Source organism: Emydura macquarii, unplaced genomic scaffold (genome assembly GCF_026122565.2).
Source record: "Emydura macquarii macquarii isolate MOO-44397 ecotype Brisbane River unplaced genomic scaffold, CSIRO-AGI_Emac_v2 contig_1876, whole genome shotgun sequence".
Taxonomy (NCBI): domain Eukaryota; kingdom Metazoa; phylum Chordata; order Testudines; family Chelidae; genus Emydura; species Emydura macquarii.
The window spans coordinates 12,115,852-12,132,292 of NW_027132013.1; the positions used below are offsets into that span (position 1 = coordinate 12,115,852).

The 16,441-nt window shown below is 41.9% G+C and overlaps 1 protein-coding gene across 3 annotated transcripts in view; it reads right to left on the minus strand.

Moving 5' to 3' along the window:
• PHF21A (PHD finger protein 21A) overlaps window positions 1-16,441 on the minus strand; it is a 263,268-nt gene that overhangs the window by 21,590 nt on the left and 225,237 nt on the right. For all 3 annotated transcript variants that reach the window (XM_067557629.1, XM_067557628.1, XM_067557631.1), the window contains 4 exons: window positions 10,684-10,881; window positions 5,715-5,966; window positions 4,453-4,539; window positions 1,686-1,982 (listed from right to left, as the gene is read on the minus strand). In XM_067557629.1, the coding sequence (XP_067413730.1) occupies window positions 1,686-1,982; window positions 4,453-4,539; window positions 5,715-5,966; window positions 10,684-10,881 (834 nt within the window). The remainder of the gene's footprint in view (window positions 1-1,685; window positions 1,983-4,452; window positions 4,540-5,714; window positions 5,967-10,683; window positions 10,882-16,441) is intronic.

Genomic DNA, 16,441 nt, shown 5'->3' on the forward strand with positions numbered 1-16,441 from the left:
TCTCTCAGAATCTGAGGCGGTGAGAGAAGTTTAAATAATATGTCCTGCTTTGGCAAAGAAACAGAACAAGCCCAAACCCAAGAATGTGCAGCATCATAGCAACTCAGGCAACCCAATCAAGCAACCACACAAGTGATAAAGGTCATCCTACAGTTACCACTTTTGGCAGAAATATTTATAAAGCTGCATGAGAAGTGGACTAATTACAGACCAGCTGATAACTTATGGAAAATCATTCTCTGAAAACCCCTTTTTAGAACCCATTCTGAATGGTATATGCATCCTCCATTTCTTTCCCTTCATTCATTATGAGTAATGTGCCTGAAAACTGGCACTGTGACTCCTAAGAGCTCAGATATTCCTGTGGCTTATTTCCTCCCTGAAGTCAGAATCCTCTGCTCTAAACATCACAGTCCCCAGCATGGTGACCCTCAGTTTGTGGCATGACTGTGATGTCACAAACTCAGAGTGAGAAGATGAATGCTGATGAGGAACAAATTGTTTCCTATAAACATCCTTAATCAAAGATTGAGGAAGTTGTACCAAAAGACTGTACACAGACAATTAAACCATTGTTACTTGTTTCTGAATATTTTTCGAAGTTTTCCTGACTGTCAGCAGTTCTTTAAAGAATAAACAAATGATGCTGACATCAAAGAAATATCAGCATCAAAGATGCAACATTGTGGAAATACAGCACAAGGCTTCATCAAGCTCAGAGGTAACAAGCATGCACTTTTGCAGAGTACATCTTGTAAAGCTGCCTTCCAAGATACACAACAACCTACCCCTGTGAATTTAGTGAGTTGATAGTGCATCTATCATGCACAAGATTGTCCACAGTTTCATGGACAACTCCAAGGTACATTAATCTACATGTAGGTGTCTGAAGTGAAATCAAAGATTTCACATAAACTGAAGTGGGAAGAATCTACAGTTATGATCCAATTAAATCACTTTGTCTGTAGTTGCGTATTATTCTGTGGGACCCCTTCCCCATTTGCTCTTTCCTAAAGTGAGATTTGATATCTAGAAATTCTATTTTTGAGGCATTTTTCCTATCCATTCAAACTCAGGTAAGTCATGGGAGACTTGACCAACCTCAAGAAGTTGACTGTGACCATTTTGTTTCCCTGCAATTTAAAGGGGGAATCAGACAATTGAACACAAATCAATAGGCTCCAGCATTAGAGCAAATGTGGCAGGATTTTCTTGTTAAACAGGCTTTGTTAAATATTTTGAATATTTTTATTCCTCTACTCTCCATTGTTTATCAAACATTTAGAAATTTAAAAAAAAATATTTTCCCTGTGTTTCTAAAGGATCTCACATGAACATGACATTTGGTTTACTATCTTGGCTGTGTGCCAGCCTCATCAGAGATGTCAGCACACCTCAGATGAACTTTTGCTGCTGACTTAGTAGAGGGAGCACCAAATTGCTGAAGAACTGTACTGATTCTGATGGGCCTTTGAAAGAACACCAAACTTTCTGTCCTATGAACCGGGCTTGTCTCTCTCAATCCCCGCTCCCAAGTCATTGTATTATTAATAGTAGGGCACTGTTAGTGGGACTCTCATATTTAATTCTCCATTGAAAATTCCCCCATGGTTGTTAGTCCTTTCCACATCGGCAGCACTAACCGACAAAAGTAGAACTGCAGCATTTAGTAGACACATCTGTACCTGTTTTTCAAGGTTTGGTTTGCTGATCTGTAGAGTCTGAGGTCCAGTGAGCCTGGTACCTGGGGCTGCTATCACAATGCTGGTGAGCTGTGCCATAGGGAAAGTTTTGGCTATGGTTGCTGTCTGCCCATTAACAACACGAACTGGGTGTATGGAGTTCTGTGAGGTGGGTAAAGAGGTGGGTGTGAACTTTGTTGTCAGCATCACAGGTCTTTGAATAAGCTGAGGAGCTGCAAGCATTGGAGGTGGTGCTGGGGCAATAGGAATGTTATTCTGGGCAACTGGTTTGGGTCGAACCTACAAAGGAAAAAAAAACAAACTCAGATAGAAATATATTTAAAATGAACTTATTTAATAATCCTTAATTTTAAATCTTTTGTCTAAATTCTGCAAAACTATCATTTCTTACAGAATACATTTTTATAATAGTGTCATAAGTGTGCAATGACAATAAAGAACCACATTTTCAAATTCCTTGCATGAAACCCATCCATAAGACTTGCACACACAGCTTTTACTCCTGCACACATCTGCATGCACAAATACTCATTTGCATGTTTAATGCTAACTGTTTTGTATGTGCAAATCTAGTTTTTGGTTTTATGAGGACAACAGATGCCCTTGCAATATTTGCAGGAGCAACTTAGGCAACCAGTTTTGAAAGTATGTTTCAAAAACTTTCCAGAGCTTTTAATACTGTAGCACTTTTTACACTGGCCAGGAGAGTAAATATCTAAGCTGCTGACCCAAGAACTAAAAGAAAGTTTTCAAAGATGTCCAATAAGTCACCATGACCTGTGTTGACTCCAAGCATTATGCAGATACATTGTACAACCTTTTACACAGTGAAACTGGTCCTGCTAGATCAGGGGTGGGGAACCTTTTCCCTGCCAAGGGCCATTTTGATATTCCTACCTTCATTCGCGGGCCATGTCGCCGATTCCGCCGCCGAATTCCCCCCATTGCCGCCGAAAAGGGGCAAACGGCGGCAGGGTTTCGGCGGCAGGAACTGCCCGCCCCCCCACGGAACCGCACCGACGCCGACTCCACCCCCTCGCCGCCGAAATGCCGCCGCCGTTTCCGCCTTTTCGGCGGAATAACGCGGTTTTACAGCCATATTGCCATTTGTCCGCTATGGGGGTGCCGTGGGCCAGTAGCCGTATCATCATCATCCGAGTTATCCCAGTATCTCATAGAAAACAGAAGTGAAAAAAAACCGCCGCCGAATGACTATATTTCTCATAAAGCAGGAGAGTTCTGAGTTCTGCAATGCTGTGTGGCTGTGGCAGATCACAAAACCCCCCTGCTGTTTCTCCCCTCGTTCCTCCTCCACTTCCTCCATATAGGAGCAAAGGTCAACGCCAGCCAATCACTATGACCTGATGGCGGGGTCACGTGGTGTTCTCCTCACATAGGCGGGAACTTGTGAGGTATGAGCAGACACTAGTGGCCCAGCAGAGTGGATAGTAGTGCTCCCCATGTCTGTCCCTAGCGGGGTGCGGGCCTGGGGCAAATCACATTGTGTGGGCCCTTCTTAAGATTTTTATACTGGTAAAATCTGGGGCTATCATAGTTGTCAATTTCACTGCTCAGCTAGTGCCTGGCTTTCTGGGCACCGGGCTTTGAGGTGGGAAGGGGAGCTGCCACCTGGGCAAGTTACAGGCGGCTGCCTGGCTGCCAGTCTGGTAGATGGGCAACTGCCACCTGCTCCAAGCTGGGACGGAGGAGGCTTCCGCGCAAGCTGGGACCCGGGGATGTGGGCAGGCAGCAGGCAGCTGCTGCCCATCTTCAAGCCAGGGAGTGGGAGGCTGTCTCTCGGCTCAGAGCCAGATCACAGGTGGCAGCCACCCAGCTGTGAGCCCAGCTCGCAAGGTGCAGGAGGCTGCTGCCAGGCTCCCACCTGGGAACTGGGACCAGGCAGGACGCAGGCAGCTGCCGCCCGGCTTCCCAAAAAGCCAACGGCTGCCATCCAAGCCAGTGGCTGCCGTCTGGCATCCCAAGAAGCTGGCGACTGCTGCCCAGCTTCCCAGAACTGGGGCTGCTGCCATCCATCTCCCAGTTAGGAGCCGGGACTGGGCAGGAAGCGGGTGGCTGCTGCCTGGCTTCCCCAGAAGTTGACAGCTGCCACCCACCTCCCTTCACTGGGTTTTTCGCCGCATACCCCCTACCTGTGGTTTGAGAAACTATGATCTAATCCATCTCCCTACCAATAAAAGATTGTTTCCCATCATACATTTTCTGGTATCTTGTTCATTCTACCTCTACTAAAAATACAGGGTGTCTCCTTCCTTTACTTCTGAAAACTAAGTCACAAATTAATAGATCTCACTGCCCCAATGTCTTGTTCTGATATTCAGCCTAAAGTTTCTTTTCTTAATTTCATCCTTGTACCCCCAGTTCTATTCCAAGTTATGTCTCTCCTTGCTTCTTCTTTAAGATGCTTCATCAAAAAGTGTGAAGAAGCAACCAGTGTATTTTCTAAAAACAGTGCAAAGTAAAAGAATTTAAAGTTGTACTGCTCAGCTGCAAGCAGTATAGAGAATGGAAGCTGCAGAAGAGATTTCTGCTATTTCTCTTCTCCTGCTCTTGAATACTGAGCGATGCTGACTGGATAGATTTTGTAGCCGTCAGTGACAGTCTGATTCTGCTCCTACACTTCCAGGAGTTTCATTTCACACATCTTGAAAGTAAGAAATGAAAAGAAAATATCCCTTGTTTACTTTATTGCCAACTTCCCTCCTACCTTTCTTGTTCCTGGTACACTCACCTGTGGAAGAAAATTTGGACGAGGAGTGAGTCTGGGAGGAGGGATAAACTGCGGCACTTTGATGGGCTGAGGCGTAGCCTGAACCTGCTATACAAACATTTGAGATGGAGAGAGTGTTAAACAAGATGAAAATAGCTTTGAAGTCACTCATCAAAACCAAATATCCTGATAGTATTTTCAGTCCTGATGCTCCTCAGTTTAGGCTCATTTTTCCACTGTAAATAAATTCTCACAGCACCAGTTTCTGTATCAGAACTACCTTAAAGAAAGAGCTGGCCTTACACTTTAGTTCCTGCTCACTCTGGGGGATTGCAAACTGAAGCTAACCATCCTTTTGTTTCATTTAAATGTACTTAATACCAGGCTCTGGCATCTAAAACAATTTCCTTTGAAGTAATGAACTTTCACATTTGTTTTAAAAGTCAAAACTGCCTTCACAAAAGATAGAAAGTAAAACTAGATTTGGCTGCCCTGCCAGATGGACCTTCACATGGTAAAAGCACTTCTATTGTCTCATGTGGAATGATATTCAGAAGAATAAAGCAGTGTCTCCAGTAATTAGAACAAGGTCTGGGAGCCAGAACTCCTGTCTCCTATTTCTAGGGTTGTAAATGACACAGTGCATGAACTCTGAATTAATAACTTAGGCCTGAATTTTCAAAAGTGACTTTTAATTTGAATATCCAGCTTGACACAGCTAGGTCCTGATTTTAAGAGGAGCTAAGCACTCCCATCTCTATCTGAAATCAATGGGAGCTACTATGGCCCAATATGTTTGAAAAGCAGATCCTACATGTCTTCAGCTGAGCACCCAAAATTGACACACACGACATGTGTACACTTGAAAATGTTGGCTTTCACCTCTCTGTAACTCCGTTCAACCATGTCAAATAGTAATAACAACACTTCACAAAGGTGTTGTAAGGCTTCATTGATACTTGGGAAAATGTTTTGAGATCCTTCATAGAAACATTACAGAAACACATATCATTAGTGATTATTAAAAGAGGATCAACTCTATGGACCAGGGTAAGTTATTCAGTAAGGACTGAACCTGAGCAGAGATTTATCAATCTTCAAGCCTCACAACAGCAACGAGATACTGCATGTCCCTATGTGTAAGAGTTCATTTGTCCTTTTGTGGAACAAAACCAGCCTATTTATAAGAAGATTTTTAAGTCGTCCTTCTTTGTAAATATATACAGCTTCACAGGTGCACATAGTCCCATATTCACACACACTGACTGCTTCTTCTGGCTTACCAAAGTAACTGTGTTTTTTGCCACTATTTGGACTGCCTCTGCTCCTGGACCAGTAACCTTATTTGTTGTCTGGAGGTTGACTGGTGTATTCTGTGCATCGGTGCTGAGGACCGCTTTCTGACTGTTGATTGCAGTAACCATGGCAATGGTAGGTCTTTGACCCACAACAGAGGCAGGCATGGTCGCAGTTGCTGCTTTCAAGACGAGAGGTAGTGTCTTAGTGGTGATCATAGAAGCTGTAGTCACTGTCTTCTAAGGAAAATAGAAAGAAAATAGAAAATAGTTTAAAAACTGGAACATTACATATTGGACAGGATGTTGCTTATACTTGAGCTCAGCCAGTCAGAAATGATGGGTAGAAATGGGAAAAAAAACATTCTGTCTACTTTCTGTATACACACACTTTACCCTATGCCTACAAATTCTGTGGAGAAATGGAAAGAATCCCTCCATCTGGGAAAGCCCTAAGATAAATCTTTAGTAAAACTTGCAATCACTCAGAAAGTATTGTGAACAATGCATGTATAGTATGCATGAACATTGGTAAACACACTGTGAGATTAATCAGATGTTAGTAGAGGCATAACAGCTACTTCTCTTACATCTTTTAGCTGTATATTATTTCCACACGTATATTGTCAGGAGCGTCAGTTTCAGTTTCAACCTTTTAAATGTGAAAGTTTATGGAGCACATCTAGAAAAGACATAGTCCCAGCATCTATCTTATTAACTGAGATCCAAACCTTCAGATGAAAGTTTTCTATTTTCCAGATCATTTGATTATCTCAAATGATCATTTTATCAGAGGAAGGAGGAGGAAACATTTTAAAACTGACATCTTTAAAGACAAAGTTAGACTTCAACTTTGAACATCCATTTTTTATTTTTAGTTATATGTACAATAATTTAGCTATTTGGACTCTTCCCTGAGAACAGCACGAGGTCAACTGGCTAACTGCAGCTACAGAAGGAAACTAGAAAAATAATAAGCTTGGTGGAAAAATCCTCCATTACTATTTCTGTGTTACAAGTAAACAGATGCAACACAATTTTTAAAAGTGATTTAGGCACTTAGTCTAAATCCCATCGACTATAAATAGGATTTTGGCTCCCTAGTGCCTACATCCCTTTTGGAAATGAGATTTAGGCTCTTAAATCAGTTAGGTGTTGCAACACTGAACAAAGCAATGCCTAAGTACCTTTAAAAATCTGGAACAAAGAGACTACAACTGCAATACTTTCCTTTAAATGTTACTGTTTACTGAAATATTTGTTAAGGAGAGATGGGAAAGGAGAAATAATTATACAAAAGAGAACAAGGCAACTATCTCCATGTGATGCCACATCAAAATGTAAACTGAAAAAAATGAAGACAAATGGCATCTAAAGGAAGTGGTGAATGAACTTGCTTTCTTTCTCATCAGATCTACTATACTGATGTCACTGCACCTTTCCAGACTTTCTGATGGAATGATCAAATGTTCCTAATATGAAATGGGAACCACGGCCTACATCTTCCTAATGCAAGGGCTACTATGCCCTAGAACAGAAGATACGTTGGGCCAAGGAACAGGTAGTCCTTTTTCTGGGGCTAACATGTTTTATGTCAGTTTATTTTAATCTCACCATTCTTTCCCCTCCTTAAGAATCCAATTTCAATTTTGTATTTTCAATTATTTTCCTAAGTAATTTTTTCAGTACTTTTATTACATTCTTCAGGAAGTTATATTGCCCTAATTACCAGTATTCATCTAATTTTATAATGTTTAAATTATATCCTTTAGTTTTTGAACCCCTCACATGCAAACTATTTGCACTAGCAGTGAATTTAACCCTTAATAAATGTTATCAACTCACCATATTTTGTCTTTTGACAAAAATAACAAAATATAACTCCCGTAACCTTTTTTGTATCTTAGATTCATAAGCTTCTTTATTGACCTCTGCGGCACTCTCTCCAGGGCAAGACACCTCCTTCCTTTTGTGCAGTGACATTGATCAAAGTGTTTCAGTGAGATATAATAGTAAGAGGATCATTTTCAGGAGAATACTGGAGTATTCAGGAGCATGCTGCTGACTCATATCCAGCTTTTTGTCCACTGTTACCCCCAGGTCCTTTTCTGCAGAACTGCTGCCTAGCTCGTCGGTCCCCAGTCTATAGCTGTGCATGGGATTCTTCCTTCCTAAGTGGAGGACTCTGCACTTTTCTTTGTTGAACCTCATTAGATTTCTTTTGGCCCAATCCTCCAGTTTGTTTAGGTCCTTCTGTATCCTATCCCTACATCCCTACCCTATATCAGGGTAATTGAGATTAGAATAGTTTTTAGGATGCAAAACTGTTCATTCATTTTGTTCCAATGAGAGTCACTTGCCCTTCAGTTTATTGACGCTATCCAAGTGCAATTGTTCCTATTCAGAAAATCCAAGACCAAAAGGGACGACTGTGATCAAACAGTCTGATCTCCTGTGTAACAAAGGCCATAGAACTTCCCCAAAATAATTCCTAGAACATAGCTTTTAGAAAAATGTACAATCTTGATTTAAAAAAAGGTCCAGTGATGGAGAATCCACTACAACCCTTGAATTGTTCCAATGGTTAATTACCCTCACCGTTAAAAATGTCCATCTTATTTCCAGTCTGAATTTGTGTAGCTTTAACTTTCAGCCATTGGATCCTGTTATATCTTTCTCTGATGTCTTGAAGAGCCCATTATCAAATATTTGTTCCCCATATAGGGTAATTATAGACTGCAATCAAGACATCCCTTAACCTTCTCTTTGTTAATCTAAATAGATTGATCTTCTTGAGTTTAGGCACGTTTTCTAATCCTTTAACCATTCTCATGACTCTTCTCTGAACCCTCTCCACTTTATCAACATCCTTCTTGAAGTGTGGACACCAGAACTGGACACAGCATTCCAGCAGTAGTCACACCAATGCAAAATACAAAGATAATATAACATCTCTGCTCCTACTTGAGATTCCCTGTGACAGATATGACAGTATCTTCCAATAACCTGGGAAAACCTTATGGAATTAAGTTAAACCTTACTGAATTATGTTTAATATCACTGGGATCCATTCTATTGAAAATGCAAATGTTTGTATACTATTGTGGGATTACATGGAATTTCTTTAAAAGGAAGAAGAATTAATGCAATCTCTGGAAGATATTTGGAACTTCAAATGACTTTTTGGGACAATACATGTGAAGTGGATTTCCTAGGAAATTCTTGGGAGTAAGGTAAATGCAAATGATGCATTTCAGATCCGATTATCTATTGATTACCTTCTCCTGAAAGGTCTAGTTCAAAGACCTCCAAACTGAATAAAGGAGGGACTAAACTTTTCATAAGTGTGCTAGTTCTGAGCAGAGCCTGTAATAAATTTGTGACAAAAAAAGAGATCCCTCTGAGGGGTTTGAAGGACTCACCTGCCAGAGCCCATGTTGGAAATAGTTGGGGGGAATCCCACATGAACTGGTCAGACGGGATAAAGATATGAGTCTCCACCCAAGAAAGGTGACAGCTTGGGGGCTTGAAGCCTGAGACTGGGTGCCCTTGTCGGGCCATTAAAGGGAAATACAAGTGCTGTTGCCCTGAACTGTGAGACTTCCATTTAGACATCCAAGGATCACATTAGCTATTTTGGACAGTACTGCACTAGGTGCTCACGTTCAGCTGATTAGCCACCACAATCCCATATCTTTTTCCAAATCTGTGTCTGGCAGTTTCGTGGTAGTTTCACTAGAGAGCTCTTCAACTTTGAACAAAAACTCAAAAACTGGAAGTTAATGCACAAATGCAAAACATGGAACACAGGGACTAACAGGAGATTACTTTTGCAATCAAGTTTCCTGAACAAAAAGCACAAAGGCCAATCACATAGCAAACTGTGATCCACTGTAAATATTCTGAGACACATTTATTAATACATATTGTTCCCTCTACTCTCAGTTAGATTTTTTTTTATTTTTTTTATAGAATTTTATTGTTCAACATTCAATAACAGAAACTGACTTTGTTCAATTGTTGTATTTCCTTTTTATTTTTTACTATATCACAAATAATATAATTAGCTAAAACTCCTAAACAGAACATTTTTAAAATGTGGATCCAAACAGCTAGATGAGTCAGTCTGATTAACTAATTAGGACTTCTATGCCACAATCATTCCCCCACTGTTCCAAGGAAAAGGATTACCAGGGAAAGCAACTGAATAACTGGTCCAAACTATTACTCTGATTCATCAAAACACACATATACTTAACTTTAAGCACTTCAGTATTGTATTGAATTGGGGCCTATGTGATCACAGAACACCTAGTTCCAAGTGAAAGTTTTACATGAAGAGTAGACCCCTGAAGGTTAAAAAGAAAGAATCTTATGCTTGAGGGAATTCCAAGAGTGAAATCTACCATACTCTTACATATATAAACATGACCTGCTTTACTGTGTATTATGTTTTAACCTCTGCTCTTCTGTGCATCAGAACTAGAAAACTGTTCCACTGTATGGGATGAGTCATACTGATATAATAGATTTTAACTGCTCCTTCAGATGTATAGATGCCTTATGGGCTACAATTCTTGCCCTTGTATACTAGAAGATATGCTGGCTAAAATTTATTTTTTAGAAAGGTTGTACTTGCTCCATTCCTGAACTTGGAGGTGCTCACCCCACTTTTAGAAGAAACAACAAAAATCATAAACTGCAATTTATTTTGATTTTGTTTAGAGGTGACAGCAAAAGAAGGAACTGGGAACCGACTACCACATATGTATGCACAAAGGGGGGAATACATTTGCGCAGAGGGCCACCACAAAACCTCCACACCATTTAAGTCCCACTTGAACTGCTTTAAGAACTTAAGTTGGCCTTTTATGCTCATCCCTCTGCACAGCAATGAATTTCACCTTAAATAAGCAACATGCAGTACACAGCACAGAAAGGCTTCCACTGTTTTTACCTGTGATCCAATCAGGTTTGGAGAGGGTGCAGTAGATTGCTGCTGATGATGGTGGTGCTGCTGTAGTTGTTGTAGTGGTTGCTGTTGTGGTGTTTGTAGCTTGTTTTCTGACTGTGTCAATGGCTGTATTTGAAACTTATTGTCTGGCTGTTCCTGTTTTACTATCAAATTCTTTCTCAGCTGTTCCACCACTCTCTTCTACCAGAGAACAGAAACACAAACAGAAATGGTTATAGAATTTAGTTGCATATATAATGCTTTAGGACCTTTTCTACTGGATTATGGAGCCAAAACACAAAGGATTCATACTGTCACTTTGGTAAGAGAAACATGTCATATGTTTAGAAATAAAATAAATCCTGACCCCAGCACTGCCTAAAATAAATCCTTTTATCTTGAACTGCTTAAGAAGAAATAGTAAAGTGTTACTGAAATAAAGGCTTGTTCAGAAGTTCCAGCAGGATTTCTTTTTTTCAGGATTTGGAAGGCAGCATGGTCTAGTGGACAGAGCACTGGACAGGGACTCATGAGATTGGGGTTCTATTCTCAACTCTGCATTGGCCTAATAGGTGACTTGTCTCTCTTTGGATCAGGGACTTGAAGTTTGGCAGGGATGTCACCTTAGTGATAGATGGGCTTTTTGCTGTCCCTATGAAAACTCACCCAAATTTGGCCAATTCATAAGCTTCTGAAAAATCTCAGTTGGCACATGCTCAACAGTTAAGAGTCTGGGAACTAAATTATCTGAAGATTCCATCTGCACGAGCCTGTTCCTTCCTCTCAGAGCACCTATATGTTAGCCAGATTGCAGATGCCCTATCCCTACAAAGTGACTGAACAGGCTCCAGCTTGCAGCAGCTGCAGGGATTGAACAGGGTTTTCCCTGCAATTACTCCTCCCGGCAGCTGGGGAGTCACTATGGTGCCTGGCGCAGGAAGTGAGAGAAGGGAGACTGCTTCTCCTGTGCTCTCAATGCTCCCCACTGCTGGCATCCAGGAAACAGTCTAATCTGAATGCAAAGAGGTGAGGATCAGGAGTGAGAGATAGTGATGCAGGGAGGGGGGATAAGGGACAAGAGAGGGGATGGAAACAGGAACCTGGAGAGGACGGTGGTTTAGAGCAGGAGCCAGGACAGACAGCACAGGAGCAGAAGGGGAATAGGTGCAAAAGGGCTAGGACTTGGCAGAAGGGTAGACGCCAAGGATGGGAAGGAAGAGGAGCAGAGAGCGGTCATGGGCAAGAGGTAGGGACAAGGGCAGGAGCAGAGGGATGGGTAGGAGTAGGGGAAAAGGGGGATAGGATCAGAAGGAGACTGACAGGCTGAGGGCACTATAATGATTACAGCACATTTCTTTACAGAATCTGGAACTGACTGCACTATTTCTGAGTTTTGACACTCCTTTGCTATCTAGCAAACAGCTATGAAACCCACCTGTAAAATGTTTCTCCATCCTCTCTCCTGGCAGGTACACACACACAAGATAATAGCCTTCTACTGCTACCAGTTATTCCATTAGTTCAAGTACTAGAGGACTGTGCTGTAGATCTAAATATATCAACCCTGCTGATGACCCATGTCAGTGATCAGCTTGGTTCCACATAATGAAATATTTTGTTTTTCATTTGGGTTTTTTTTCTTAAACATTAAGAAATTACATCAAAAACCTATGGTAAAAGAACATTAAGGTTGCAAAGTCAAGCTATCAAGTTAGCAAATGACCCTGTCACAAGTGAGGCTGCTCCACAGTATCCCTTCATGGCCAAGCAGGCTCTTCCTGCCTTAATTCACAAGTTGTGGTAACCTGCTCAGACCAAGCTTGGCATCAGTCTCTAAACAGTTAACCATACATCCAGCCATACAAAATTCAAAAGCAAGGTCTTAATTGCAGTGCATGTGGGCAAGTCCCTGATTTGGCCCTGGGGTTTTCATGTAGCACCAAGGAGCTCCTCCTCTGTCCCAGTCTCATCCTGCACTGAGAAGTGGATGAGACACAGATCTCTGAGAAAAAGCAGGCAAGCCTTCTTAACTAGCCTGCTTGCTCCCGACTGGTCAGTATCTCTCCTGGCCCTTGTAGGCCTCTGGAGGACTAAGTCTTGCTGGTAGCATGGTCTGAGCAGGTTTTTCTTTAGCAGGGAGGTGTCAGGGCACTGACATCTTCAGCAGGAGCCAGAGAAGGCCTGATAAACCCTCATCACACACCTCCCTCTGCAGAACAGGCCTGATGGCCCAATCTCCCCTTTCTGCAATAACCCCACTGTGTTGGGAAAAAGAGATCACAACCTAGTGCTGTGAACCCCTTTGTTGTTGCACGTGAAAGGCACATTGTTGCAGCACCAAATGCTACTCAGTAATGCCAGGATTAGTGTCCTTCACACTAATCCTGGCATTACTTGGTGGTCCATTATTAGGTCAAAGGGAACCCTTAAAAGATAATAATGTAAAGTCCCTAAAGCCCATTTGATGTCCCAGCACTCTTGCTTGATGGTGGAGTATCTAATCTTTCCCCGCATCAGCTTCCAATTTATAATATTGGCTGTTCCACACCCTGAAAATTGTATGACAACAGTGTTCCCAAAGCAGTTGTGGAAGTTTGAATTTGTAGTAAAAATAAGCATGAAAAGACCAGACACTGTTGACGTAGGATAGTCTTTGTTTTGGGAAAGGCCTTGTTACATACATTTATCCACTGGACCACTCTGCTTGCAGTGGCTTTCATGAAGTCTGTCAAGGATGCCACAAGGGTTGCAAAATGGGATATGAACATTTAGTAACAGCTGGTCAGCCGCAGGAAAACCTGTACCTGTTTCTTGGGTGTGAGAACTCAGGGCCTGTCTTATCTTGTAGTGGTTGAATCCAATCATTTCCTATAAGATATCCCAGGCCTGACAACACTCCTGCTCAAGGAAAACCCAGGGAACCAAAAAAGGCCTGACATATCCCATCACAGGCCCCCTTCTTTGTATGCATTATGACAGTCTTAATTAAACGAAATCATGCTATATTTTCCCACAGATCCCAGCCTCATTCAGTGTGTACAAAATGGACAGTGCTCAGTGAGTGGATTGTTATTCAATATTCTTTTTCTCCTCCTCATTCAAAGTGTGATTTCAGGTCTTATCTATCACACATCATCCAACCCCTGTCCTGAATATAAAACTATAATTTCTTCCTGGGCATTTCCATGGTGCATTCACTGTACTACCCAAGTGCTTCACAAACATCAATGAATTTATTTTCACAACATCATTATACAGGGTAGGTGGCATTATTACCCCCGTTTTACAAATTGGGAACAGAGGCATAGAGAAATTAAGGTTAAAAATGTCCACTAATTTTGAGTGGGACACCTATGGCCTGATTTTTCAGACTACTTAGCATTTTTAATCACTATATACATTCAAAATACAGCTCCAATCAAGGAGTACTCAGAAGTTCTGCAAATCTGGCCCTTGTTGTTTGAAGCCGGGCACCCAGAAAATCAGTTACTGCACTAGGTGAGCAACCATTCCTTCTTCTTCGAGTGATGTCCCTGTGGGTGCTCCACTTTAGGTGACTATGTAGCAGTGACTATCAATTGGTGGAGGGACTTTGGAGTACAGATGAAAGTATGGATAGACCTATTGTGACATCGTTGGCGGATGCCTGATCTATTGCGTAATGTCTGGTGAACATGTGGACTGAGGTCCATGTAGCCGTCTTGCATGCATCTGTGAGAGGGACATTATTTAGGAATGCCGTGGTAGTGGAAATCGCTCTGGTCAGTGAGATCTTGTACCTAATGGAGTCTATAGGTCTTTTGGTTGATAACATGTATGGATACATTATTTTATTCAGTTGGATAGCCTTTGGCTGGATATGGCCTTGCCCTTTGTATGTTCAGCCAATGAAATAAACCATTTATTTGATTTCTTGAATGTTTTTGTTCTTTCTAGGTAGAACGATAAAGTCCGTCTGACATCCAGCATGTGGAGTGTGGCTTCCTATGGATTCACATGTGGTTTGGGATAGAAGGTAGGTAAATGGATGAGTTGGTTAATATAGAAATGTGAGACAATCTTTGGCAGAAACTTTGGATGGGGTCTAAGCGTGACCTTATCTTTATGAAATATTGTGTATGGGGGATTTGCCATGAGTGCACTGATCTCCCTACACGTTTGGCTGATGTGATAGCAACCAAGAATAAGACTTTCATGGACATATACAACAACGAGCATGTTGCCAGCGGTTCAAACGGTGCTCTTGTAATAGCCCTTAATACCAAATTTAAATCCCATGGTGTTATTGGGGAACATATGACAGGGAAGTTTCTTTGTAAACCCACTAAGAACCATTTTACCATGGGGTGAGTGAAGACCATAGTTTGATTGATATGGTCATGGAATACTGAAATTGCTGCCAGGTGAACCTTTAAAGAACTGATTGATAACCCCGATTTTTTTAGTTCTAGGGTGTAGTCTAGGATGATTGGTACAGATGAGGATGTCACTGTGATCAGTCTTTCTGTACACCAGGAATCAAATCTGCCATTTTTGAAGGTAAGCCTTCCTAGTTGTAGGTTTTCTACTATTTAACAGTATCTGTCTAACATGTTCAGAGCATTCCAACTCCTCTGGTTGGAACCAATTAGGAAACAAATTGTTAAGTGTAATTTGTGTAACTTCTGGGTGATAAATTCAACTGTCGTCTTTTGAGAGATCTTCCCGGGGGGGGGGGGGGGGGGGGGGAGTGTGATTGATCTGCTTGCCAATAGACAGAGCAGATCTGAGAACCATGTCTTCCTGGGCCATGCTGGTGCTATCGTGATGACCTTTGCTTTGTCGGTCTTGTGTTTGTGGATAGTCTTGGGTATCGTTGGGATGGGTGGGAGGGCACAGAGTAGTCCCTTGCTCCAGTTGAGCAAGAATGCGTCGCCCGTGGCCCCTGCTCCTAGTCCTGCCCTGGAACAGAATCAGTGACATTTTCTATTTTGTTTTGTGGCAAATAAGTCGATTATGGGAAGAACCCACTGTCAAAAAATATTATATAGGACCTCGCTGTTCATCTGCCATTCGTGATTCTGTGATTCTGTGATTCTGCTTAGGCTGTCTGCAGTAATGTTTTTTCTTCCTGGTAGGTATGCTGCTGATATTTGGATGTCGTGTTGTATGAACCAATTCCATAGTCATATTGAGTCGGTACGTAGGGAGTCTTGGTCCTCCCTGGCGATTGATATAGAACATGCATGCTATATATTGTCCGTCATTATTCTTACTGATTTGTTTCTTATTAAGGGTAGAAAGTGTCGGCAAGCATTGCAGACTGCCCTGTGCTCAAGCACTTTTATGTGAAGAGTGGTTTCTGGTTTTGACCACCTGCCTTATATCGTATGGTGGTGTAAATGTGTTCCCCAGCCTATAAGGGAGGCATCCATCGTAATAATAAGTGTTGGCTGAAGCTGTGCAAACTGAATTCCAGACATCATGTTGCTTTCGTGTGTCGACCACGATAGGGAGTCTTTGATGTTCTTTCACACTGTGAGCTATTTGTTGAGGCTGTATTTGTTTGGTCTGTAAACCGTTGCTAGCCATGACTGAAAGCTCGCATATGTAACCTGGTGTGTTGTACCACAAATGTCGTGGCTGCCATGTGCCCCAAAAGCTGAAGAGCAAGACATGCGGTTATTCTTGGAATGACCCTCACTCGTGATATTAGGTCTATGATGGCCTGAAACCTGGGCCTCGGTAATTATGCTCTGGCTGTTATCGAATTGAGCTGTGC